Source organism: Cetorhinus maximus, chromosome 8, assembly GCF_964194155.1.
Source record: "Cetorhinus maximus chromosome 8, sCetMax3.hap1.1, whole genome shotgun sequence".
NCBI classification, from domain to species: Eukaryota; Metazoa; Chordata; class Chondrichthyes; order Lamniformes; family Cetorhinidae; genus Cetorhinus; species Cetorhinus maximus.
Window position 1 is genome coordinate 146,340,189 of NC_135886.1, and position 27,734 is coordinate 146,367,922.

At 43.6% G+C, this 27,734-nt stretch overlaps 1 protein-coding gene across 2 annotated transcripts in view; it reads right to left on the minus strand.

Annotated features, from left to right (window-relative positions):
• LOC144684026 (importin subunit alpha-4-like) overlaps positions 1-25,671 on the minus strand; it is an 82,879-nt gene extending 57,208 nt beyond the window's left edge. Inside the window, exons 1-5 of one of the 2 annotated variants that reach the window (XM_078547734.1) lie at positions 25,576-25,671; positions 6,451-6,495; positions 2,615-2,704; positions 1,400-1,429; positions 1,127-1,179 (exon numbers count right to left, since the gene is read on the minus strand). In XM_078547734.1, the coding sequence (XP_078403860.1) occupies positions 1,127-1,179; positions 1,400-1,429; positions 2,615-2,704; positions 6,451-6,495; positions 25,576-25,656 (299 nt within the window). In that variant the 5' untranslated portion in view covers positions 25,657-25,671. Of the gene's footprint in view, positions 1-1,126; positions 1,180-1,399; positions 1,430-2,614; positions 2,705-6,450; positions 6,498-25,575 lie in introns of those variants that run through there. The other variant, XM_078547735.1, reaches the window with a different exon arrangement.
• Positions 25,672-27,734: the final 2,063 nt, after the last annotated feature.

Consider the following 27,734-nt stretch of genomic DNA (forward strand, 5'->3'; position numbering starts at 1 on the left):
CACTGAATTTTTAAAAATTCATTCATGGGGTGTGGGCGTCGCTGGCTAAGCCAGCATTTATTGCCCATCTCTAACTGCCCTTCTTCAGGGGGCATTTAAGAGTCATATATATGTGTCATCATATCTTCCTGTGGAAGCTTCCAACCTCATAGTCTCCCAGCCTCGGACAGCCCACTTCTACCTCCTCCCCAAAATCCACAAACAGGACTGTCCCAGTAGACTGATCATGTCAGCCTATTCCTGCCCCATGGATTTCATTTCTTGCTATCTTGACTCCGTTCTTACTCCCCTTCTCCAGTCTCTTCCCACCTACATCCGTGATTCCTCTGACACTCTACATCATATCAACAATTTCCAGTTCCCTGGCCCCAACAGCCTCCTCTTCACCATGGACGTCCAATCCCTCTACACCTCCATCCCCCACCGGGATGGTCTGAGGGCTTTCTGCTTCTTCCTTGAACAGAGGCCCAAAAAATCCCCATCCACCTCCACTCTCCTCCGTCTGGCTGAACTTGTTCTCTCACTGAACAATTTCTCCTTTGTCTCACTTCCTCCAAATAAAAGGTGTTGCTATGGGTACCCGCATGGGCCCCAGTTATGACTGTCTCTTTATGGGGTATGTGGAACATTGCTTGTTCCAGTCCTACTCAGGCCCCCCTTCCACAACTCTTTTGTTGGCTGTGTGACAGGAAACAAAGTAGTCACGAACAGTTGTATTTCGGACTGGAGGAAGGTATAAAATGAGGTTCCCAGGGGTCGGTGTTAGGACCACTGCTTTTCTTGATCTATATTAATGAGCTCGACTTGGGTGTACACGGTACAAGTTCAAAATTTGCAGATGACACAAAACTTAGAAGTATTGTTAACTATGAGGAGGATAGTGATAGACTTCAAGAGGACATATAATCTACCTCCACCACACTATCACGGCTTTCAAAGGGAATTGGATAATTATCTGAACAGAAAATAATTGCAGGGTTATGAGGAAAGGGCAAGGGAGTGAGATTAGCCAAGTTGCTCTTTCAGACAAATGCATGGAGGCCGCCTCCTGTGTTGAAACCATTCTATGATTCTATGAAATTCACAAGATATGGAACGAAGCAAAAATGTAAACATCAAGTGTTACCTGGCTGCTTGAACTGCACTGAGCTGTATCACGGGATTGTCACTCGAAGCACCCTAAAAAATCCAGGATAATTCAACTTAAAGCCTATAGCATTTAAGAAACAACCTGAATTAAAACAGTTTTTTAAAATTAATATACATTTGCTTTAAATGGATGATTTTGCCAAAGGCAAGATGCAGATTACAGAAACACGATAACTTTGTGTTATAGAAGTTCTGGTGTAACTGAAAGGTTACAAAGTGATTTCTCCGCATTGACTACCACTGCACTCACCTGCACAATCCCCGACAATGTGATTGATTGCTGCAAGAGAACAAGAGTCTTATTTACACTTCTGTCCAATGTACGGGTTTTATTTTAAAAGCTATCATACAGAAATTATATCCTTTTAAAGTAAATTAAAAATTACACAGCTTGCTGACCAGAGACCGACAGGATTAAGAGTTGACCTCTTTACTCGATAATTCCTAACACCCTCACTTGATACCCTAAACTATCTCCAGCTGTTAATCACCTCAGCAATGGTCGCTTGATGCAGAGTGTTCCACATTCTCACAAAAAAAGGATTCAGAGGCACTGGAGAAGGTGAAAAAGTTTACAAGGAAAATACCAGGACTGAGACGTTATACCCATCAGGAAAGGCTGAACAGGCTGGAGCTCTTTTCTCTAGAAGAGAGAAGACTGAGGGTTGAGGGTGACCTGTTAGAGGTCTTTAAAATTATGGAATGGTTTGACAGGGTAAGGGTAGAGAAGATGTGTCAACTTGCGGATGAGTTCAGGAAGAGGAGCCATAAATAATACACAGGCACTGATAAATCCTGTAGGGAATTTAGGAGGAACTTCTTTTCCTAGGGAGTGACAAGAATATGGAACTCGCTCCCATAAGGACTGGTTGAGACAAATAGCATAGATGTATTTAAGGGAAGGTTAGATAAGCACAGAGGGTGAAAGGGCTAGAGTTAGATGAAGTAGGGTGGAAGGAGGTTGGAATGGAGCATAAATATATAATCTACCTCCACCACACTATCATTACAGGTGTAAGACTTGGGTTGGAGCTGATTTACAGTGGAAGCTGTATCAGGAAGGCTTTTTTCTTATACAAAATATATTTAAAAGCAAACTTGCAGAACAATTACCCCCAACCCCACTCACCCCAAACCCCCATTTGTACTCCACCATTCACTCGTGATGAGAAGACTCAACTCTGGTAGTCAAAGTAATCCCATGAATACAGAATCATTTTCACTAAAGTATCTACATGAATATTTGGAGAAAAAGCCACTTGTGTCCCAGCAGCACTGATGTGTTGAAATTGTGGCCAACCTTTCAAGTAACTTGGCCCAACTAAGTGTTTTAATTGGGCTTTCAGACTTAGCAGCCAGTAATTTTCCATTTAAAATCTGTACACACATTCTGATCCCAAGTAAACCAAACTTCACCAATGTGATCCCTCCCAGCTACGGCTCCAACAGTGAAAATATTACTTACAACTCTGAAATCACCATCAATATCAGAGTCATCGAGACCCTCCTCCTGAGGCACATTTCTTCTCTTTAGCAGGTGTTCATCTCGCTTATTCTAGAAATACAGAGATTCAGCATAAAGAACAGACAGAAATTATGTGACAAGCACTTTATTGGCACACCACTAATAGGATGTTTAACACCAAGGCCACTTGGGGGAAATAATGTTCATAGCAAAACTATTAAAATGGATGATCTTCCACCCAATACCCAGCAACTAACCCATTAACCAAATCAGGCCAACTGCTCATGAATAGTCAAAGTATGCCCAATCAACATCGATGCTGCAAGTATTGCAAACAGGCAACACCAGACAAGGAAGCAGCAGCACCAAGGTTAATGGGAGTTTCACAACTCTTGCAACATATTTGCTTTCATAGTCTGCGTATCAAAGGAAATCTCGTTCTCTCTCAGAGGTAGGCAAAGCAACTGGAACACTGTTGCTCATCACCCCATGGACATTACTTTCGGCAAACAGGCGACAGAGATCTGCCATAATATGGGACCAGACTTAGTTCAACACTCCTAAATTCCTTTTGTTTTGCAGGAACACAAAGTGTGAGGTGTGCAGGTGAGACCATTCCAATGCCAGGGCTGGGGAAGGGCAATCACTCGGCTCTCTACCTTGAACAGGCAGTGAATAGACAGAGCTATTTCACAGAGCTAGGCTCTTGATCGGTTTGTGCCAGCTGTTTAATAGAGCAATCCAAAATTCTCTGCCCACAGCCAGGCACCCTCTCCCTTGAGTGTGGCATCAAGGAGCCCTAGCAAAACTGGAGTCAATGGGAATCAGGGGGACAGCTCTCCACTGTTGGAGTCATACCTAGCACAAAGGAAGATGGTAGTGGCTGCTGGAGGTCAATCACCTCAGCTCCAGGACATCACTGCAGGAGTTCCTCAGGGTAGTGTCCTAGGCCCAACCATCTTCAGCTGCTTCATCAATGACCTTCCTTCCATCATAAGGTCAGAAATGGGGATGTTCACTGATGATTGTGCAATGTTCAGCGCCATTCGCGACTCCACAGATACTGAAGCAGTCCATGTCCAAATGCAGCAAGACCTGGACAATATCCAGGTTTGGGCTGACAAGTGACAAGTAACATTCACGCCACACAAGTGCCAGGCAATGACCATCTCCAACAAGAGAGAATCCAACCATCGCCCCTTGACATTCAATGGCATTACCATCACTGAATCCCCCACTATCAACATTTTGGGGGGGGAGTCACCATTGACCAGAAACTGAGCTGGACTATTCATATAAATACAAGAGCATGAGGTCAGAGGCTAGGAATCCTGCAGCGAGTAACTCACCTCCTGACTCCCCAAAGCCTGTCCACCATCTACAAGGCACAAGTCAGGAGTGTGATGGAATACTCCCCACTTGCCTGGATGAGTGCAGCTCCCACAACACTCAAGAAGCTGGACAACATCCAGGACAAAGCAGCCTGCTCGATTGGCACCCCATCCACAAACATTCACTCCCTCCACTTCCGATGCACAGTGGCAGCAGTGTGTACCATCTACATGATGCACTGCAGGGGCTGGGGACCCGGGTTTGAATCCCACCACGGCAGATGGTGAAATATGAATTCAACAAAAATTGGAATTAAAAGGTCTGATGACGACCACAAAACCATTGCCGAATGTCATAAATATCCATCTGGTTCACTAATGTTCTTTAGGAAAGGAAATCTGCTGTCCTTACTTGGCCTGACCTACATGTGACTCCAGACCAACAGCAATGTGGTTGACTCTTAAATGCCTTCTGAACGAGGGCAATTTGGGATGGGCAATAAAAGCTGGCCTAGCCAGCGACTCCTACATCCCATGAACAAATAAAAAAAGACTCACCATGGCTCCTTAGACAGTAACTTCCAAACCCACAACCTGTACCATCTAGAAGGGCAGGGGCGGCAGATAGATGGGAACACCACCACCTGGAAGTTCCCCTCCAAGTCACTCACCATCCTGACTTGGAAATATATCGCCGTTAATTCACTGTCGATGTTTAAAATAGAGGTTTAGTCTGTGTGTGTGTGTTAATTGGATAATTGGTCTGGGTTCTTTGAAGTATAGTAGTTTTGAGATTTAAACAGAAGTAGAGGGTACATTTGCATTTTTTTGAATAGAGCATTCAAAAGTGGGAGTGAAATCTTGCACCTAGCTAGGAGACACCAAACAATGCTTATATTACTAATAAGATTGGTACTATGAAAGGAGTTCAAAGGGCCTGGGGATACAATGAGAATTTACATTCAAAGGAAAAGGCTGGGTATAACAGAAGGGAATTTGTGCATGCAGGGCAGAGGCATATAATATCTAAGCAGCTGTAAGCCTACAACTGTCTGCAAAGGAACCAAATTGAAAGGAAACTAATTTTGAATTCGTAATGTGAAAATCCTTTGCCTGGTGTCTGTTTCAATCTATTGGATATCGTTGCCTTAGTGGAAATTAATTTGGGAATTTGTTAAAAGTTATGATAGTAGTAATTTGTAGCCATGTGTATATGTTTAATTTGCTGTAAGTTAACAAATGTTTCATTTAGTTTGATATAAAAACCTCTCGAGAACTGGTGGTCTTATTTCTGAATTTAGAGCTGCAATTCAAAACACACCAATTGAAAATATAGGTTATGACAGTTGTTTAAAGTTTCCCTCTGGGATTTTAAATAACTCAGCTTTACCAAACTGCTGGGTCTTTAACATCAGTCAAAATCCTGGAACTCCCTTCCTAACAGCACTGTGGGTGTACCTATACCACATGGACTGCCGTGGTTCAAGAGGCAGCTCACCACCACCTCCTCGAAGGCAATTAGGGAAGGCAATAAATGTTGGCCTTGCCAGCGATGTCCACACCCAGTGAATGAATAAATTAGAAAAATGCTAAGGGCTCCCGCTGGAGCAGCCCAGAGACCTGCACCTCACTCCCGCTGAAGCAGCCCAGAGACCTGCACCTCACTCCCGCTGGAGCAGCCCAGAGACCTACACCTCACTCCCACTGGAGCAGCCCGGAGACCTGCACCTCACTCCCACTGGAGCAGCCCAGAGACCTGCACCTCACTCCCGCTGGAGCAGCCCAGAGACCCGCACCTCACTCCCACTGGAGCAGCCCAGAGACCTGCACCTCACTCCTGCTGGAGCAGCCCAGAGACCTGCACCTCACTCCCACTGGAGCAGCCCAGAGGCCTGCACCTCACTCTCGCTGGAGCAGCCCAGAGACCTGCACCTCACTCCCGCTGGAGCAGCCCAGAGACCTGCACCTCACTCCCGCTGGAGCAGCCCAGAGACCTGCACCTCAGTCCCACTGGACCAACCCAGAGACCTGCACCTCACTCCCACTGGAGCAGCCCAGAGACCTGCACCTCACTCCCACTGGAGCAGCCCAGAGACCTGCACCTCATTCCCACTGGAGCAGCCCAGAGACCTGCACTTCAGTCCCACTGGAGCAGCCCAGACACCTGCACCTCACTCCTGCTGGAGTAGCCCGGAAACCTGCACCTCACTCCCACTGGACCAGCCCGGAGACCTGCACCTCACTCCTGCTGGAGTAGCCCGGAAACCTGCACCTCACTCCCGCTGGAGCAGCCCGGAGACCTGCACCTCACTCCCGTTGTCGCAGCGCGGAATACGAAGTAAATACTTTGCCTTTCTTTGCACTGAAGCTGTGATTTTAGAACCACCAGAACCAGCTGTCGATTAATTATTGGGGAACTCTTCAGAGAGGTGGACTGAAGAAATGACACAAACTGAAAGCAAATCCAGCAGGATGCTAAGGGGTGACTGAGGCTCCAATACTTGCCTTTCGTAACTCAACTGTGATTTCATTTCGTTGTTTTCTCATAGTCTGTAATATTAAAAGGACAAATAATGCATCATTAGTCAGTGATTATAGAAACCATAATTTCCTCCCAGTGATCTTTCAGATTAAACGTAGCGAGTATTTCACAATAACGCGTACACTACTTACACGATGATTTTCAAATCCTAATACAGCTTTCAGAAATGACAGCAATCTCGACAAATAAGAATCAATATATTACAGCACTTGTTAGACTGACTGGGGTATAGTGAGGTCATTATCCAAACATAGTTGGCTGTATAAAAAAAATCTCTCCAACAATGCATGCTCACTTTGTTCCATATTTCTTGTTTTGCAGGTGTTACGACTGTGAGGTTTTATAAGATGGTTATGTTTTAACTCTTAATTCAAGTAAAATGGAGCATGTGACCTTCTACTAGTTCTCCTTGACAATAAGCCTATGTGATCTGATTACCATGTGGACCAGGGGCCCAGAACAAGTCCCACTGAAACTCAAGTGCCAGCTTTCACACCTGGACACACAGATGCTTTCACACCTGGACACACAGATGCTTTCACACCTGGACACACAGATGCTTTCACACCTGGACACACAGATGCTTTCACATCTGGATGCACAGTCTCACAGATCAGATTCAGAGACCTGTGACACAGAAAGCGAGAGAGTGAGTGTCCTGGAGAGCGCAACAGGGAACCAGCAAAATGCTGCTCTATGCTAGCCAGCAGGTAGAATTAGAGTGAGAGCTTGTTCCCTGCTCTAAGAGGCAGGACCTCTAGAGATTTAAGGATGCTGGAAGATTTGCCCTGCATGGCAGGAAGAAGGCAGCGCCCTGAGTGGGCGTTGTTATTGGAAGTCAGTTTGAGGATTCTCAGAGGACTGAGGGGAACTACTTTCCACAGACACTGGACGCAGTAAAACGGGGAGAAGTGAGCCTGTTGGAAGCTGGGAGTTACTTTAAACTGACTCCTGTAAAAACTACAATTCTGCAGAGAGCTCAGTGTAATGTATAAACACGGTGTGGAGTTTACATCATGTTAGGAAGTTAAGAGGGAGATATCTTTTCTGTAGTTTATGCTATCAGTTGCCTACTAAGTAATGATTAGTCAATGTTGATTTTCATATGTTTGTTGCAGTAAAAGTCTTAAAATGTGAAATCTTGTGTGATCCTATGAATCAGTCACTGGGAATTCAAATCTCTTTTTAAAAGTTACTGGTCTCTACAGGGAACATAACACAGTATCTGCTTTAAATCCAGGCTGTGGATTTTAGTTCTTGAAACTGCACATGGAGCTGCCAGCAACACTTATCTGCTCTGGAATTGAGCCTCAGACAGTTCCACATTCAATATCTGGTTGATAGGCTGCAGGTGAGGCAAAACACATAGCACTTTCATTTATTTCATCACAGAAACCCCTCAAACTGCTGTACAGCCATCCAGGACCAAGCAGCCTGTTTGACTGGCACCCCATCCACCACAATAAACATTAATTCCTTCCACTACCAACGTACAGCGGCAGCAGTGTGCACCACCTACAAGATGCACTGCAGCAACTCACCAAAGCTCCTTCGGCAGCACCTTCCAAACTCTCAGCCTCTACCACCTAGAAGGACAAGGGCAGCAGATAGATGGGAACACCAGCACCTGGAAGCTCCCCTCCAAGTAACTCGCCATCCTGACTTAGAAATATATCACTGTTCCTTCACTGTCGCTGGGTCAAAATCCTGGAACTCCCTCCCTAACAGCACTGTGGGTGTACCTACACCATGTGCACAGCAGTGGTTCAAGAAGGCAGCTCACCACCACCGTCTCAAGGGCAACTAGGGATGAGCAATAAATCTCAGCCAGCAACGCCCACATCCCATGTACGAATATTAAATTTTCTTTTTTTTAAAAAAGCAACCAATGACACTGTTATGATGTGCAGAAGCCATATTTAACATAACCAGAATATATAATCAGCAACGAGAAAAGTGACCAGTCTATTTGCTTTTGAAGGTGCTGATTGATTTAGAAATATTGGCCCAGACACCAGAAGAATTCTCTTGCTCCTTCTCCAATGGCGGCCACGAGAAGAGAGGTGGGGAACCAAGCTGTGAGCTAATCCCAGGGGGATAATGAGATAAAGTCCCAGGGTCGGAAAGAACGGGGAAAGTTCAGAGAAGAACCGACTACAGTAATTTGGATACAATCAAAAGAGATAAGATTAAACAGATGAAAGGGCTCACTTATCAGATAGCGAGCTCTCTCTACTATCCTGTTTAGCATTTCATTTCATCTCATTGCGTCTCACTAGAGAAAGGAGCAGAGTTCAAGCCTTCAATAGACTTGAGATATATAGAATGAGAATTGTTGAGAAAAAGAAGCAAATGGCATGCACAAGAATTAGAAGTAGGCCATTCAGCTCCTTGAGCCTGCTCTGTCATTTGATAAGATCATGACTGATCTGATTGTGGCCTGAACTCCACTTTAAAGCCTGCCCCCCAAAACTCTCGGCTCTCTTGTTAATCAAAACTCTGTCTAACTCAGCCTTGAAGATATTCAATGACCCAGCCTCCATTGTTTTCTGGGGAAGAGAATTCGAAAGACTAACGACTCTCTCAGAGAAAAAAAATTCTCCTCTCATGTCTTTAATGGGAGACCCCTTATTTTTAAACTATGTCTCCAAGTTCTAGTCTCTGCCACAAGGGGAAACGACCCTTTCAGCATCCACCCTGTCAAGTCCCCTCAAGATCTTATATGTTTCAATAAACTCTAATGGATACAGGCCTAGCCTGTCCAACCTTTCAGAAGTCAGTCGAGTGAACTTTCTCCAAACTGCTTCTAATGCAATTACGACGTTTCTTAAATAAGATCAAAACTGTACACTGTACGCTCAATGTTGTCTAAGGCCTGTACAACTGTACCAACACTTAATTTTATAATTTTAACACCTAATTTTATATTCAATTCCCCTTGCAATAAATGCCAACATTCCATTTCCCTTCCTAATCACTTGTTATACCTGCATACTAACTTTTTGTGATTCATGTTCCAGGACACCCAGATCCCTCTGTACTGCCAAGTTCTACAATCTCTCTCCATTTAAATAGTATACTGCTCTTCTATTCCTCCTGCCAAAGTTCACATTTTCCCACATTATACTCCATCTGCCAAATTTTTGCCCACTCACTTATCCTATCTAAATCCCTTTGTAGACTCTTTATTTCCTCTTGACAACTTACTTTCCTACCTATCTTTGTCTCATCGGCAGATTTAACAACCATATATTCAATCCCTTCATGCAAGTCATTGAAACAAATTGCAAATATTTGAGGCTCCAGCACTGATCCCTGTGGCACTCCATATCTTGCCAACCCGAAAATGACCCATTCATGCCTATTCTCTATTTCCTGTTAGCTAACTAATCCACTGTTCATGCTAATATGTTACCAACTACACCACAAGCTCTTATTTTGTTACAGTCTGCAAGAACTTTAATAAATTTGTCAAACATGATTTCCCTTTCACAAAACCATGATGACTCTGCCTGATTATATTATGATTTTCTAATGTCCTACTATTACCTCCTTAACAATGGATTCTAGCATTATCCCTATGACAGATGTTAGGCATGTAAAGTGCAAGATCAGAGTCTCATTTGATTCAGAGGGGATGGTGAGGCTCAGAAAATCACTGGATGGAAGGAGAACTGAAGGTCGAATTGACTTGACCAAGACATGAAGCCAATGTCATTGAAGGACTTCAAAAAGTTTGAGACTGACTCCAGGTGCATTTTCCAAGCATCTTAGACGCGGTTCCTCAATGCAGGAATTTAAAAAACAGTGCTGATCTCACCCCAGCAATACAGGATACCATTCTAGTCATGAGAAGTATATCCGACACTGGAGAGGGTGAATAAACAGAAAGCCCAGGATTAGGCACCCGAGAAACCACAGGAGTCGGGAATGTTCACACTGGAGGAGAGAAGTCTCAGGATGATCATGCAGAAACATTCAGAGGTGAAGAACTTTGCTCACACCATTTTTCTTGGGAAACCTCTGACCATGTCTTCAATCAACCTCTCTAACTTGTCTCCCATCATTAATTACTGCTTGTTTCTGACCTCAATTGCTTTTGATTGTTTCAGTGCAAATAGCTGTTCTTATCCTGAGAACTTCCGAGCCAGGCAAAAAGTCAATGGCACACAGCAGAATTTACTTTTGGCCTTTGTAGTCCCATGTCACAACTTCCAGCACATCAGTTTGTAGGTGAAAAACCTTGATCTGAAACTAGTGTCTTAAATTAAAGACAAGACAATTACAAATCTATGAAGACATAGTTGGCTAAAGTAAAGTAGGTTAAAAGGGATGATGGTAGAGAAGCAGAGGCAGATATTTAAAGATGACATAAACAAATAAAGATGAAGAAATTAGAGTATGAGAAAAAACTAGCAAGAAATATAAAAATAGGCAGTAAAAGCTTCTATAAGTATATAAAAAGGAAAAGATAGTGACAGAGTGTGTTGGTCCCTTAGAGAGTGAGACTGGGGAACTAATGTTGGGAAACAAGGAAATGGCAGAAGCTTTGAAAAGTATTTTGTAATTGCCTTCACAGTAGAAGACACAGAACACATTCCACAAACAATAAAAAAGCAAGGGGCAAAAGGGAGTGAGGGGCTTAAAACAATTACGATCATGAGAGAAAAAATACCAGGAAAACCGATGGGATTAAAAGCTGACAAGTCCCCTGGGCCAGATGGCCTGTATTGTAGGGTCTTAAAAGAAGCCCCTCACTTCCTTTTGCCCCTTGCTTTTTTATTGTTTGTGGAATGTGTTCTGTGTCTTCTACTGTGAAGGCAATTACAAAATACTTTTCAAAGCTTCTGCATGGATAGAAGATTGGCTGTCTGGCAGGAGGCAGAGAGTGGGGATAAAGGGGTCCTTCTCAGGATGGTGGCCGGTGACTAGTGGAGTTCCGCAGGGGTCAGTGTTGGGACCACAACTTTTCACTTTATACATTAATGATATAGATGAAGGAACTGAGGGCTTTCTGGCTAAGTTTGCAGATGATACAAAGATAGGTGGAGGGACAGGTAGTATTGAGGAGGCGGGGAGGCTGCAGAAGGATTTGAACAGGTTAGGAGAATGGGCAAAGAAGTGGCAGATGGAATACAACGTGGGGAAATGTGAGATCATGCACTTTGGTAGGAAGAATAGAGGCATAGACCATTTTCTAAATGGGGAGAGAATTCAGAAGTCTGGAGTGCAAAGGGACTTGGGAGTCCTAGTCCAGGATTCTCTTAAGGTTAACTTGCAGGTTGAGTTGGTAGTTAGGAAGGCAAATGCAATGTTGGCATTTATTTCGAGAGGACTAGAATATAAAAGCAGGGATGTGCTGCTGAGGCTTTATAAGGCTCTGGTCAGACCACATTTAGAATATTGTGAGCAATTTTGGGCCCCGTATCTCAGGAAGGATGTTCTGGCCCTGGAGAGGGTCCAGAGGAGGTTCACGAGAACGATCCCAGGAATGAAAGGCTTAACATATGAGGAACGTTTGAGGACTCTGGGTCTATACTTGATGGAGTTTAGAAGGATGAGGGGGGATTTGATTGAAACTTACAGAATACTGAAAGGTCTGGATAGAGTGGACGTGGGTAAGATGTTTCTATTAGTAGGAGAGACTAGGACCCAAGGGCACAGCCTCAGAGTAAAGGGAAGACCTTTTAGAACAGAGATGAGGAGAAACTTCTTTAGCCAGAGAGTGGTGAATCTATGGAATTCATTGCCACAGAAGGCTGTGGAGGCCAGGTCATTGAGTGTATTTAAGACCGAGATAGATAGGTTCTTGATTGGTAAGGGGATCAAAGGTTACGGGGCGAAGGCGGGACAATGGGGTTGAGAATCTTATCAGCCATGCTTGAATGGTGGAGCAGACTCGATGGGCCGAATGGCCTAATTTCTGCTCCTATGTCTTATGGTCTAAGTGGCTACAAAGATAATGAACGCATTGATTGTAATCTTTCAAAATTCCAAAGATTTTGGACAAGTCCCAGTGGATGGAAAACTTCAAATGTAACACCTCTCTTCAAGAAAGGAGGGAGACAGAAAGCAGGAAACTTATACACCAGTTAGTCTAACATCTGTCATTGGGAAAATGCAAGAATCCATTAAAGAAGTACAGGTTGGACATCCTGGGGCCAAGACCCCCATGCCGGATTTTGGATTTTGTACACCAGCATCAACAGTGTGTGGGCAGAGATTCGGCCGGGTGGGACAGGGTCGAGGATCATTCATGTCGGCTTGGAACGCAGGAACTAGACCGCCACTGTGAACAAAGCAGCGAAGCTGATAATTAGTCCAGTATTCCACCAAGAACTAGCACCTAGCCAAATTGTCCCTGTATTTGGATAATAAGTCTGAATTTCATTTAACTGAATACCAAATGGAATATTTCAAAAATGCCCAGTTTTTGGACAATTCCAGGTTTTGGACAGCTGGATTTTGGACTTCCAAACTGTAATATTAGAAAATCTGCCTTCACTATAGAGGATATTAAAAAAATTCCTGTAATAGCTGTCAATCAGGAGGTGGAAGGGAGAGAGGAACTTGGTGAAATTACAATCACTAGCAGTACTGAGTAAACTGATGGAGCTGTGCACTGGCAAGTCTCTGGGTCTCGATGGACTTCATCCTGGGGTCTTAAAAGAGGTGGCTAATGAGGTAGTAGACGTGTTGGTGTTAATTTTCCAAAATTCCCTAGATTCTGGAAAGCTTCCATCAGACTGGAAAGTAGCAAATATCTCTATTCAAGAAGGGAGGGAGGCAGAAAACAGCAAACTATAGGCCAGTTAGTGTAAAGGAAATATCATTTTTTTCCTAATACTACTGTGGGATGCTGTGAAGCAGGCTTGTGGGCGCTGTGTGTGTGTGTGCGGGGTGTGTGTGTGTGCGCGGTGTGTGTGACTAATTTAATTAAACTGAAGGCAGTCAGACTGCAAGGTTTAAATCATCAAAGGGGTTGGGGTAAAAACAGGCATTTTGAAATGGAGATGGCTGAGCCAAGGTGAGGTCCCAGTGGATACAGTTTGAATGAGAATTTGCATTAGGGGATTAGTGAGAAGCGAATTATAGCTGTTTGAATTTCAAAAGGGCATGACCGGGAGTTTTACAAATGGCAAAATCATAGATAAATAAGGCAAAATTATTAAGTTTATTTTTCCCGAAAGTGCTGGCCATAAGGACAACCTGAAAGATTTATATATTCTGGGAAAAATAACTTCCAAGCAAGGTTAGAACAATGGCTTTACAGATCAAAAGGGAGAAAATATATTTAAGAAAAGATTGAAAGCTGTATGGTGTGTGTAGCCATGTGAAACCTTGAAAAGTGGACTATGTAAAAGAGAATTGTGAAAAAGCAGCCTTTAGCCACCCAGAGAAGTGTTTGCTTGTTCTAGAAGCAAGATTTTGTTAAAAGTCTCAGAATGCCATTGTTGAGTGATAGGGAGAGAGAAGCTGTGAAATACCTCCCTTAGAGAACGGTGAGTGCCTTGCAGTAATATTACTGAATGTTTTATAGATTAAGAATCTATTTGGACTGTTGCCAGGAAAAGGCGTTTATTTGGGAGTCTAGCCAAGTCAGTTTGACTTTTGTGGTGGGGAAACTTCTGGAAACTATAGTACGGGATAAAATCAATAATCATTTAGGCAAGGGCAGGATAATTAAGTAAAGCCAGCTTGAATTTGTTAGGGAAAATCATGTTTAACTAACTTGCTGGAGTTTTTCTGAGGAGGTAACAGAGAAGGTTGATAAAGTAAATGCTGTTGATGTGGCGTATATAGATTTTCAAAAGGCATTTGATACAGTGCCACACAACAGACTTGTGAGCAAAATTCTAGGCCATGGAATAAAAGGGAAAGTAGGCACTTGGATAAGAAATTGGCTGAGTGACAGGAAACAGAGGCCTGAATTTTACCTTTGGCGGGAGCGTGGGATCGGCAAGCCCGGGAGTGACCAATTAATGGCCAGCCAGCGTGTAACGCACGCTGAAAAACTCAGCGCTGCTGGGGTGGGGGCGGGCGATGACTTCACCGCAGGTGTGGGTGAGCAAAGCGAGAGAGCTCCCTGAAGGCAGACAGCTGCCTCAGGGAGCTGCAGACCTGCAAATGACAAAATAAAGGTTTAAAAAGCTGCAAAGAATTTCCATGCATCACAATCAAGCACCTGAAAATATACTTCATAAAAATGATGTCCCCAGATATTTATTTTTATTTTATTTCATAACGGAGATTTCATCCCATCCTTGGATGAGGTTTGGTGATAAATGTAAAGGCCGCCTGGTCGATTGGCCTGTCCACCAGCCATAAGGTTGGACGGACCATGAAAAATCGGGGACAATTGCGCCGTCAATGGGCTTAATTGTCAGCAGGCACGCTTCCAACTTTTGCACACGCCTGCCGAGCGAAATAACACGCAAGTGCGCGATGATGTTGGGGCGCTCACCCTATGTCATCTCGCGCAATTTTGCATCTGATCGGGTCGTGCATGTGCCCGTAAAATTCTGCCTAGACAGTAGCGATAAATGGTTGTTTTTCAGATTGGAGGGATGTCTGTAGTGCATTCCCCAGGGCTCAATGTTGGGACCCTTGCTCTTCCTGATATATATTAATGTCCTAGGCTGTGATGTGCAGGACATGATTTCAAAATTTGCAGATGAAACGAAGTTTGGAAATGGTGTCAACTGTGATGGGGATAGTCTTGAACTTCAAAAGGACATAGGCATGTTGGTGGATTGGGCAGACAAGTGGCAGATGAAGTTCAATGCAGAGAAGTGTGAGGTGATTCGTTTTGGCAGGAAAGATGGTGAGACAGTATAAAAGTAAAGGGAGAACCTCTAAAGGAGGTGCAGGAACAGAGGGACCTCGGTGTATACCTACATAGGTCATTGAAGATGGCAGGACATGTTGAGAGAGCAGTTAATAAAGCATATGGTATCTTAGGCTTTATTAATAGGGGCATTGAGTGCAATGGCACCATATCCACAAACATTCACTCCCTCCACCACCGACACACAGTAGCAGCAGTGTGTACCATCTACAAGATACACTGCAGAAATTCACCAAGGCTCCTTACACAGCACCTTCCAAACCCATGACCACTACCATCTAGAAGGACAAGGGCAGCAGATAGATGGGAACACCACCACCTAGAAGTTCCCCTCCAAGTCATTCACCATCCTGACTTGGAAATATATCACCGTTCCTTCACTGTCGCTGGGTAAAAATCCTGGAACTCCCTCCCTAACAGCACTGTGGGTGTACCTACACCACATGGACTGCAGCGGTTAAAGAAGGCAGCCTACCACCATCTTCTCAAGGGCAATTGGGGATAGGAAATAAATGCTGGCTCAGCCAGCGACGCCCACACCCCATGAATGAATAAAAAAAAACGTGACTCCAGGTTGGTGTGTTGCCTCCCTGGTGCCAGGGTCAAGGACGTCATGGAGCGGATGCAGGACATCCTTCAGGGGGAGGGGGATCAGCCAGAGGTCGTGGTCCACATTGGTACCAATGACATAGGTAGTAAGAGGGAGGAGGTCCTGAAAATTGATTTCAGGATGTTGGGAAGGAAATTAAAAAGCAGGACCTCAAGAGCACTAATCTCAGGATTACTCCCATTGCCATGTGCTAGTCAGCATAGGAATAGGAGGACTAATCAATTAAACACATGGCTGGAGAACTGGTTTTTCCTTAGTTCTGTTGAAGAGTCATACGGACTCGAAACGTTAACTGTGCTCCTCTCCGCAGATGCTGTCAGACCTGATGAGTTTTTCCAGGTATTTTTATTTTTGTTTTGGATTTCCAGCATCCGCAGTTTTTTGCTTTTATCTTACTGGAGAACTGGTGTAGGAGGGCATCAGATTTCTGAGGCATTGGGACCGGTTCTGGGGCAGGTGGGACCTGTACAAGCTGCGCAGGTTACATCTTAACAGGCCTGGGACTGATATACTCGCTGGGAGATTTGCTACTGCTGTTGGGGTGGGTTTAAACTAGCTTGTCAGGGGGTGGGAACCTGAGCAGCAGCTCAAATTGGAAGGAAGTAAAGTTGCTAACAGGAAGTAGTAGTGAGACCAGGAGGCAGGAGAAACAAAGCAGAGCATTGAATATGCTTCGAAAATGCGGAATGATGTCAAAAAGACAAAGTTAAGGGCACTCTACCTGAATCGCGCAGCATTCGCAATAAGGTAGATGATCTAAAGGCACAAATAGAGGTAAATGGGAATGATATAATTGTCATTATGGAAATATGGCTGCATGGTGACCAAGACTAGGAACTGAATAGTCAAGGATATTCAGCGTTTAGGAAGGACAGACAAGAAGCAAAAGGAGGTGAATTGAGCTGATATTAAGGGATGGGATCAGTGCATTAGTAAAGGAGGATCTCAGATCGGAAGAATAATGTGTGGAATCTGTTTGGGAGGAGCTAAGAAAGAGCAAAGGGCAGCAGACATTGGTTGGAGTTGTTTATTGGCCACAAAAGAGTAGTGGTAACGTGGGGCATGGTGTTAATCAGGAGATTAGAGAAGCATGTAGCACGGGCAATACAGTAATCACGAGTGACTTCAATCTGTATATAGACTGGGTAAACCAATTGAGCACTAATGCTGAGGAAGACGAGTTTCTGGAGTGTGTTAGGGATGGTTTTCTAGAGCAGTATGTTGAGGAGCCAAATGGAGGACAGGCTATTTCAGATCTAATATTATGTAATGAAAAATGATTAATTAATAATCTTGGTGTAAAAGAACCTTTAGCGATGAGTGACCACAATATGATAGAATTTTACATTATGTTTGAAAGTGAGGTAGTTCACTCTGAAGCAAGGGTGTTAAAGTTGAATAAAGGAAATTATGAAGGTATGAGGGACAAATTGGCTGAGGTGAATTGGGAAAGTACATTAAAAGGTATGACTGTACATGGGCAATGGATAGTCTTCAAAGAACTATTACATAGCTTACAGCACCTATACATTCCTTCAAGGTACGAAAGCCCAAAAGTCAGTCAACCATGGCTGGCAAAGGAAGTTAAGGATTGTATAAGATTAAAAGAAAAAGTTTATAATGTTGCCAGACGTAGTAGTAAACCAGAGGATGGGAGGTTTTTGGAACACAGCAAAGGAAGATCAAGAAACTGGTAAAGAAAGGGAGAATAGAATCTGAATGCAATCACAGAATCAAACAATTTTAACGTCACAGAAGGAGGCCATTCAACCCATCATGTCTACACCGGCTCTCCAAATGAGCATTAAGACCTAGTGCTATTACCCTGCCTTTTTTGAGGTGTCAGCTGTGGCTCAGTTCATAGCACCCTCGCCTTTGAATCAGAAGGTTGTGGGTTCATGTCCCACTCCCGGAAAAAAAAAGTCAAGAACTGTGAATGTACTCGAAAGAGTTACCCTGCCTTTTTCCCGTACCCTTGCACATTGTTTCTATTCAAATAATCATCTAATGCCCTCTTGAATGCTTCGATTGAACCTACTTCCACCACACTTCATGTTACTCACAATAAGAGGTTGTGGTGGAAGAATTAATCCCGGCTAGTCTTTTGGCTTAAGTTGGTTTATTTTCAAGACAGCTCATCAGTGCTCCTGGCTTCCGCACAATGTTCCAGCTGTATCTTTTTAATCAATTTAGATGGGATAATTAATGCCCATCACCTGTTTAACTAGCAATTGGTTTTAATAAGGTGATTGCCATATTAACACTTCCAGGCAGTGCATTCCAGACAAACTACTTCGTTGTATGAAAAAGTTTTTTCTCACGTCACATTTGCTTCTTTTGCAAATCACTTTACATCTGTGTGCTCTTGTTCTTGATCCTTTTACGAGCGGGAACAGCTTCTCCTTATCTACTCTGTCCAGCCCCCTCATGATTTTGAACATCTCTATCAAATCTCCTCTTAGCCTTCTTCTCTCCAAGGAGAACAGTCCCAACCTCTCCAATCTATCCTCATAGCTGAAGTTTCTCATCCCTGGAGCCATTCTTGTAAACCTCTTCTGCACTCTCTCCAATGTGTTCACATCCTTCCTATAATATGGTGCCCAGACGGTACACAATATTCCAGCTGAGATCTAACGAGTGTCTTATATAAATTCAGCATAACCTCCCTGCTCTTGTACTCTATCCCCTATTAATAAAGCCCACGATACTATATGCTTTATTAACTACTCTCTCCACCTGTCCTACCACCTCAATGATACACCCAAGTCTTTCTGTTCCTGCAGAGGTCTGTTATGTGGCACTGTGTCAAATACCTTTTCAAAGTCCATGTACACCACACCAACAGCATTACCCTCATCGACCTTTTCTGTTATCTCTTCAAAAAACTCCAGCAAGTTAGTTAAACATGATTTCGCCTTTAGAAATCTATGTTGGCTCTTCCTCATCAACCCATATTTTTCCATGTGACTACTAATTCTATCCTGAATAATTGTTTCTAGAATCTTGCCCACCACTGAAGTTAAACTGACTGGTCTGTAATTGCTGGGCTTATCCTTACAACCTTTTTTGAACAAGTGCGTAATGTTTGCAATTCTCCAGTCCTCTGGCACTACCCCCAAGTCTAGGAAAGACTGAAAGATTATGGCCAGTGCCCCTGCAATTTCTACTCTCTCTTCCTTCAATATCCTTGGATGCATCTCATCCGTTCCCGGTGCCTTGTCAACTTTAAGTACCAACAGTCCATTCAACACTTCCTCCTTGTCAATTTTGAACCCTTCTAGTGAGAGCATTTCTTCGTCTGTCACCATGGCCTTGGTAGCATCAACCTCCTTGGTATAGACGGATGCAAAGTATTCATTTAATACCTCAGCCATGGCCCCTTCGTCCCTGTGTAAATCCCCTTTTAGGTCCCTAATCGGCCCTATTCCTCCTTTTACCACCGTTTTACTATTTATATGTCTATAGAAGACTTTGGGATTCCCCTTTATGTTGACTGCCAGTCTTTTCTCATAATCCCTCTTCGCTTCTGTAATATGATTTTTCACCTCCCCTCTGAACCTTCTGTATTCCTCTTGGTTCTCAATTGTATTTTCTACCTGACACCTGTCGTAAGTGCACTTTTTCTTCTTTATCTTAAGTTCAATCTCCTTTTTCATCCAGGGAGCTCTGGATTTGTTTGCTCTACCTTTCCCTTTCGATTATATGTGCCCGAACCAATTCTTTTTTGAGGGTAACCCATTGTTCATTAGCTTTTCCTGCTAATTTTTCATTCCATCTATCCGGCCCAGCTCCGTTCTTGCCCCATCGAAGTCGGCTCTTGTCCAGTTAATTATTTTTATTCTGGATTGCCTTTTGTCCTTTTCTATCATCATCCTAAAACGTACAATACAATGATCACTGTCTCCTAAATGCTCCTCCACTGACACTTGATCGACTTGGCCCACCTCATTTCCAAAAAGCAGGTCCAACAGTGCGTCTTTTCTTGTTGGATCGGACACATACTGCTTTAGAAAATTCTCCTGGACACAATCTAGGAACTTTTGCCCCTCTCTGTCCTTTATATTACCACTGTCCCAGTCTATATTCGGGTAATTAAAGTCCCTCATTATAAATACTCTATAATGCCTGCATCTCTCTGTAATTTCCCTGCAGGTTTGTTCTTCTACATCCTTCTCACTATTTGGCGGTCTATAGACTACACCAAGTAACGTAGAAGTGTAAAGAGCAGAGTAATTAATTAATAAATGAAATAAAATAAGATAGCTATGGCAGGACGGGTAATGTGTTGCTGCTGCAACATGTGGGGTCTGCTGGACACCAAGGTGATTTGGAGCGAACACAACTGTACTAAGTGTTTGCAGCTCGAGGAACTTTGGATCCGAGTTAAGGAGCTGGAATCTGAGCTGCAGACATTACGCCACATCAGGGTGGGGGAAGTTACTGGACACTTTGCTCCAGGAGGCTCCAGGAACCCCACAGGTTAGATAATTCGAATTTGGTCTGTGATCAGGGACAGGAGGGTGTGACTGCAGGTGAAGCAGGTCTGGGGACCCAGGGGGTAGTGTTCGAGGAGCCTCAGCCCCTGAAATTGTCCAATGGTTACAAGGTTCTTGCAAGCTGTGTAGATGAGAGCAGGGACTGCAGGGAGGATGAGTGAACTGACCATGGCACCACGCTACAGGGAGCCATTCAAATGGGGGGAGGAAATAGGAAAGTAGTAGTGGTAGTGGACAGTATAATTAGGGGGGATAGATACTGTTCTCTGCAGCCAAGAGCGTGAGTCCAAAGGCTGTGTTGCTTGCCCGGTGCCAGGGTTAAGGACATCTCCTCAGGGCTGGAGAGGGACTTGGAGTGGGAGGGGGGGGATCCAGTTGTTGTCGCCAACACTGGTACCAACGTCATTGATAGGACTAGAAAGGATGACAGAGAATAAATCAGGAAATAATGAGGGCATGTAAAAAAGGCAGTATATTAATCATGGGTGACTTAAATCTCCATGTTGATTGGGAAAATCAAATTGGCAGAGGTAGTCACGAGCAAGAATTCATAGAGTATATTCGGGACAGTTTCCTAGAACAATATGTTGTGGATCCAACCAAGGATCAGGCTATTTTGGATCTGGTAATGTGTTCCGAGGCAGGTTTAATAAATGATCTCAGAGTAAAAGTTCCCTGAGGAAACAGTGATCATAAAATGGTAGAATTTAGCATTCAGTTTGAGAGTGAGAAACTTAGTTTGGAAACATCTGTGCTAAACTTAAATAAGAGTAATTACAAAGGAATGAAGGCAGAGTTGGCTGGAGTGGACTGGGAAAGAAGTTTAGCAGTAAAGATGGTTGATGAACAAAGGCAGACGTTTAAGAAAATAGTTCATGACTCACAACAAAGATACATCCCAGTGAGGAAGGGGATAATCTAACCATGGTTAACCAAGGAAGTTAAGGATAGTGTCAAATTGAAAGAAAAAACATACAATGTGGCAAAGATTAGTAGTAAGCCAGAGGATTGGGAAAGTTTTAAAAACCAACAGAAGATGACCAAAAAAAGATAAAGAGGGAGAAAATAAACTTAGAGGGTAGACTAGCAAGTAATATAAAAACGGACAGTAAGAGCTTCTTTAAATATATAAAAAAGAGAGGCCAAAGTCAATATAGACCCCTTAGAGAATGAGGCTGAGGAAATAATAATGGGGAACCAGGAAATGGCAGAGGAGTTGAATAAATACTTTGCATCAGTCTTCACATTAGAAGACACTAATAGTATTCCAAATATACTAAATAATCATGGGGAAAAAGTGGGGAAGGAAATAAATACAATAACTATCACTAGAGAAGAAGTACTAGGGAAACTAATGGGGCTAAAGGCCGATAAGTCCCCTGGACCTGATGGGTTGCATCCTAGGATAATAAAGGAAATAACTGCAGAGATAGTGGATGCACTGGTAGTAATCTTCCAAGAGTCCTTAGATTCTGGACAAGTCCCAGAGGATTGGAAAACTGCCAATGTAACACCCTTATTCAAAAAGGGAGGGAGACAAAAAACAGGTAACTATAGGCCAGTTAGCTTAACATCTGTCATTGGGAAAATGTTGGAGTCTAATATAAAGGATGTAATAGCAGAGCATTTAGAAATGCATAATCTAATCAAGCAGAGTCAACATGGCTTCATGAAGGGGAAATCACACCTGACAAATTTATTAGAATTCTTTGAGCAAGTAACAAGCAGGATTGATAAAGGAGAACCAGTAGATGTAATATATTTGGATTTCCAAAAGGCGTTTGATAAGGTACCACACATAAGGCTACTTAATAAGATAAGAGCCCATGGTGTTGGGGGGTGTATATTCACATGGATAGCATGGATAGAGGACTGGCCAACTAACAGAAGACAGAGTTAGGATACGAGGCGGTGGGGGGGCTGCATTTTCAGGATGGCAACCTGTAGCTGGTGAAGTACTACGCGGATCAGTGCTGGGGCCACAATTATTTACAATATATATTAATGACTTGGATGAGGGAAATTAATGTACTATTGCCAAGTTTGTGGATGACACAAAAATAGGTGGGAAGGCAAGTGGTGAGGATGACAGAGTCTACAGAGGTTAAGTGAGTGGGCAAAAATGTGGCAGATGGAATGTAATGTGGACAAGTGTGAGGTTATGCACTTTGGCAGGAAGAATAGAGGAGCTGAATATTATTTAAATGGAGAAACGCTGAAGAAAGCTGCAGCACAGAGGGATTTGGGGGTCCTCGTGCATGAATCCCAAAAAGCTAACGTACAAGTTCAGCAGGTAATAGGTAAGGCAAATGGATTGTTGGCCTTTATTTCAAAGGGAATAGAGTATAAAAATAGGGAAATCTTGCTAAAACTATACAAGGCACTGGTTAGACTACGCCGAGAATACCTAGAACAGTTTTGGTCCCCTTATCTAAGGAAAGATATACTGGCATTGGAGGCAGTCCAGAGAAGATTCACTAGGTTGAACCCAGGGATGGAGGGATTTTCTTATGAGGAGAGGTTGAGTAGGTTGGACCTGTATTCATTGGAATTTAGAAGAATGAGAGGCGGCCTTATTGAAACATATAAGACTCTTAGGGGGCTTGACAGGGTAGATGCTGAGAGGTTGTTTCCCCTTGTGAGAGAGTCTAGGACCAGAGGGCATAATCTCAGAGTAAGGAGGCACCCATTTAAAACAGAGATGAGGAGGAATTTCTTCTCTCAGAGGGTAGTCAATCTGTGGAATTCTTTACCGCAGAGGGCTGTAGAGGCTGGGTCATTAAGTATATTCAAGGTGGAGATGGACAGATTTTTAATCAGTAAGGGAATTGAGGGTTATGGGGAAATGGCAGGAAAGTGGAATTGAGGATTATCAGATCAGCCATGATCTTATTGAATGGCGGAGCAGACTCGATGGGCTGAATGGCCAACTTCTGCTCCTGCGTTTTATGGTCTTATTACATCCTTTTTGTTCCTTAGCTCTAGCCAACTTGATTTTGTCCTTGAACTTTCTGGGACATCCTCTTTCTCCAGCACCGCAATGCTCCCCTTAACCAATATCACCATCCTTCCTCCTTTCCTGCCTCTTCTGAACACCTTGTACCCGGGAATATTTAACACCCAGTTCTGCCCTTCCTTGAGCCAGGTCTCTGTTATCACCACAACATCATATTTCCACATGGCAATCTGCGCCTGTAACTCCACAATCTTATTTACTATACTCCGTGCATTCACATACATGCACAGTAACCCTGATTTAGATTTTGCTACTTTACCCCTTGACCCGGCTTTACCTATTAACTTACTATTCTCTATACTAGTGCTATCTGTCCCTCCCAGTATTTTGTGCCCCCTGGTATTCCTCTCTAATATTTTCTCTTGGTCCCCACACCCCTGCCAAGTTAGTTTTAAGCCCTTCCAAAAGCACTAGCAAAACGCCCCACAAGGAACTCAGTCCCAGCTCTGTTCAGGGAGCAACCTGTCCGTCTTGTACAGGTGCCATCTCCCCCAGAGCCAGTCCCAGTGCCCCAGGAATCTAAAGCCCTCCCTCCCGCACCATCTTTTCAGCCACGCATTGATCTGCCTTATCCTCCTATTTCTGTACTCGCTGGCACGTGGCACTGGGAGTAATCCGGAGATTACTACATTTGAGGTCCTGCTTGCTAATTTTCTACCTAACTCCCTAAGTTCTGATTGCAGGACCACATCCTCTTCCTACCCAAGTCATTGGTACCAATGTGGACCACGACCTCTGGCTGATCACCCTCCCCCAGAAGAATGTCCTGCAAATCTAGCAAAAAACATAAAAACAAACCGTAAAAGCTCCTATAGGTTTGTAAAAAGGAAGCGTTTGGCTAAGATAAATGTGGGTCCATTATAGGCAGAGTCAGGAGAATTTATAATGGGGAATAGAGAAATGGCAGAGACACTAAATGATTACTTTGTGTCTGTTTTCACTGAGGAAGGTATGGGAAATCTCCCAGATTTAGAGATCCAAGGGACTAGGGAGAGTGAAGAGTTGAAGGAAATTAATATAAGTGAGAAGTTTGTATTGGAGAAATTAATGGGACTGAAAGTTGATAAGTCCCCGGGACCTGATATTCTGCATCCCAGTGTTGAAAGAGGTTGCTATAGAGATAGTGGATGCATTGGCGATCATCTTCCAAAATTCTATAGATTCTGGAATGGTTCCAGAAGATTGGAAGGTGGCAAATGTAACCCCACTATTTAAGAAGGGAGTGAGAGAGAAAACAGGGAACTACAGACCTGTTGGCCTTACATCAGTAATAGAGAAAATGCTAGAATCTATTATAAAGGATGAGATAAATGGATATTTGGATAATCATGATCTGATTGGGCACAGTCAACATAGATTTGCGAACGGGAAATCATGTTTGACGAACTTGTTGGGAGTTTTTTGAGGATGTGACTAACAAAATTGAAAAAGGAGAGTTGATGGACTAGTATACTTGGATTTTCAGAAGGCTTTTGATAAAGTCCCCCACAGGAGGTTGATTAGCAAAATAAAAGCACATGGGATAGGAAGCAATATACTGGCGTGGATTAAGGATTGGCTAACAGGCCAAAACAGGTAGTAGGAATAAATGGGTCATTCTCACCTTGACAGGCTGTAACTAGTGGGGTACCACAAGGATCAGTACTTGGAACCCAGCTGTTCACAATATATATCAATGATTTGGATGTGGGGACCAAATGTAATATTTCCAAGTTCATGGATGATACAAAGCTAGGTGGGAATGTGTGTTGTGAGGAAGATGTAAAGCGACTACGGGAGGAAATGGACAAATTTAGTGAGTGGGCAAGAACATGGCAGATGGAATATAATGTGGAAAAATGTGAGGTTATCCACTTTGGTAGAAGGAACAGATGTGCAGAGCATTTCATAAATGGTAAGAGATTAGAAAATGTAGATGTACAAAGGGACCTGGGTGTCCTTGTCCATAAGTCACTGAAAGCTAACATGCAGGTGCAGCAAACTGTTAGAAAGGATAACGGAATGTTAGCTTTTATCACAAGAGGATTTGAGTACAGGAGTAGTGAAGTCTTGCTTCAATTGTATAGAAGTTTGGTTAGACCGCACCTGGAGTAGTGTGTGCAGTTTTGGTCCCCTTACCTCAGAAAAGATATTATTGCCATAGAGGCAGAGCAACGAAGGCTCACCAGACTTGTTCCGGAGATGGTGGGACTGACTCATGAAGAGGGATTGGGGAAACTTGGTCTGTATTCTCTAGAGTTTCGAAGAATGAGAGGTGATCTCATTGAAACCTACAAAACACTTAAAGGAATAGACAGGGTAGATGCAGGTACGATGTTTCCCCTGGTTGGGGAGTCTAGAACCAGGGGACACAATTTCAAAATAAGGGGGAAGCCACTTAAGACCGAGATGATGAAAAATATCTTTACTCAGTGGGTTGTGAATCTTTGGAATCCTGTACCCCAGAGGTCCATGGAAGGTCAGTCATTGAGTATGTTTAAGGTAGAGATTGATAGATTTCTGATTAACAAAAGCATAAAGGGTCCTGGGGATAGTGTGGGTAAAAGGCATTGAAGTGTTTGTTCAGCCATGATCGTATTGAATGGCAGAGCAGGCTCAACGAGCTGAATGGCCCTCTCCTGTTCCTATGTCCTCATCTATTGCCAGCTTCATGGTGGGTCATACGAAGTCAGGTGGGAAATAAGCTGAGGATGACATAAAGAGATATGGAAGAATGTATATGGAAGATAAAAGTGAAAGCGGAAGACGACAGCAGATGGAATGTGTGGGGAAATGTGAAGTTATTTACTTATCTTTCTATAACACCTTTAATATAATACAACACAACAAGGTGCTCCAAGGCAGCATTATAAAACAAAATATGATACTGAGTCACATATTAGTTCCAATGACAAAGAGCTTGGTCAAAGAGGTAGGTTTTAGGTGGTTTTAAAGGAGGAAAGAGAAGTAGGAAGGCCAAGTAGGGAATTTGAGGGTTTGGGGTACAGACAGCTGAAGGCATGGCCACTTCTGGTGGAGAAATTAAAATCGGAGATGCTCAAGAGGACAGAATCAGAGGAACACAGATATAAAGTCATAGAGGGATACAGCACAGAAAAAGGCCCTTCCGCCCTTCGAGTCTGCGCCGGTCAAACAAGTACCTAACTATTCTAATCCCATTTTCCAGCACTAGGCCCATTGCCTTGTGTGCCAAGGTATCGCAAGTGCACATCCAAGTACTACTTAAATGTTATGAGGGTTTCTGCCTCTACCACCCTTTCAGTCAGTGAGTTCCAGATTCCCACCACCCTCTGGGTGAAAAAATTCTTCCTCACATCCCCTCTAAACCTTCTGCCCCGTACCTTAAATCTATGCCCCCTTGTTATTGACCCCTCCACCAAGGGGAAAAGTTCCTTCCTGTCTACCCTATCTATGCCCCTCATAATTTTATACACCTCAATCTCCTCTGCTCCAGGGAAAATAACCCCAGTCTATCCAATCTCTCCTCATAACTAAAACTCTCCAGCCCAGGCAACATCCTGGTAAATCTCCTCTGCACTCTCTCTAGTGCAATCACATCCTTCCTATAATGCAGATTCCAGAACTGCACGCAATACTCTAGCTGTGACCTAACCAGCATTTTATACAGTTCCAGCATAACCTCCCTGCTCTTATATTCTATGCCTCAGCTAATAAAGGCAAGTATCCCATATGCCTTAACCACCTTATCTAAAACAAAAACAGAATTACCTGGAAAAACTCAGCAGGTCTGGCAGCATCGGTGGAGAAGAAGAGTCGACGTTTCGAGTCCACATGACCCTTCAACAGTTCTGTTGAAGGGTCATGTGGACTCGAAACATCGACTCTTTTCTTCTCCACCGATGCTGCCAGACCTGCTGAGTTTTTCCAGGTAATTCTGTTTTTGTTTTGGATTTCCAGCATCCGCAGTAGTTTTTTGTTTTTAACCACCTTATCTACCTGTCCCACTACCTTAAGGGACCGGTGGACATGCACACCAAGGTCCCTCTGATCCTTGGTACGTCCCAGGGTCCTACCATTCATCGTGTATTCCCATGCCTTGTTTGTCCTGCTCAAGTGCATCACCTCACACTTATCCGGATTAAATTCCATTTGCCACTGATCAGCCCATCTGACCAGCCCGTCTATATCCTTCTGTAATCTAAGGCCATCCTCCTCACTATTTACCACCCCACCAATTTTCCGCGGAGTTACTGATCAACCCTCCTACATTCAAGTCTAGTGGGGCTGGAGAGGTTGGGAGGAATGGGGGTTTGGGG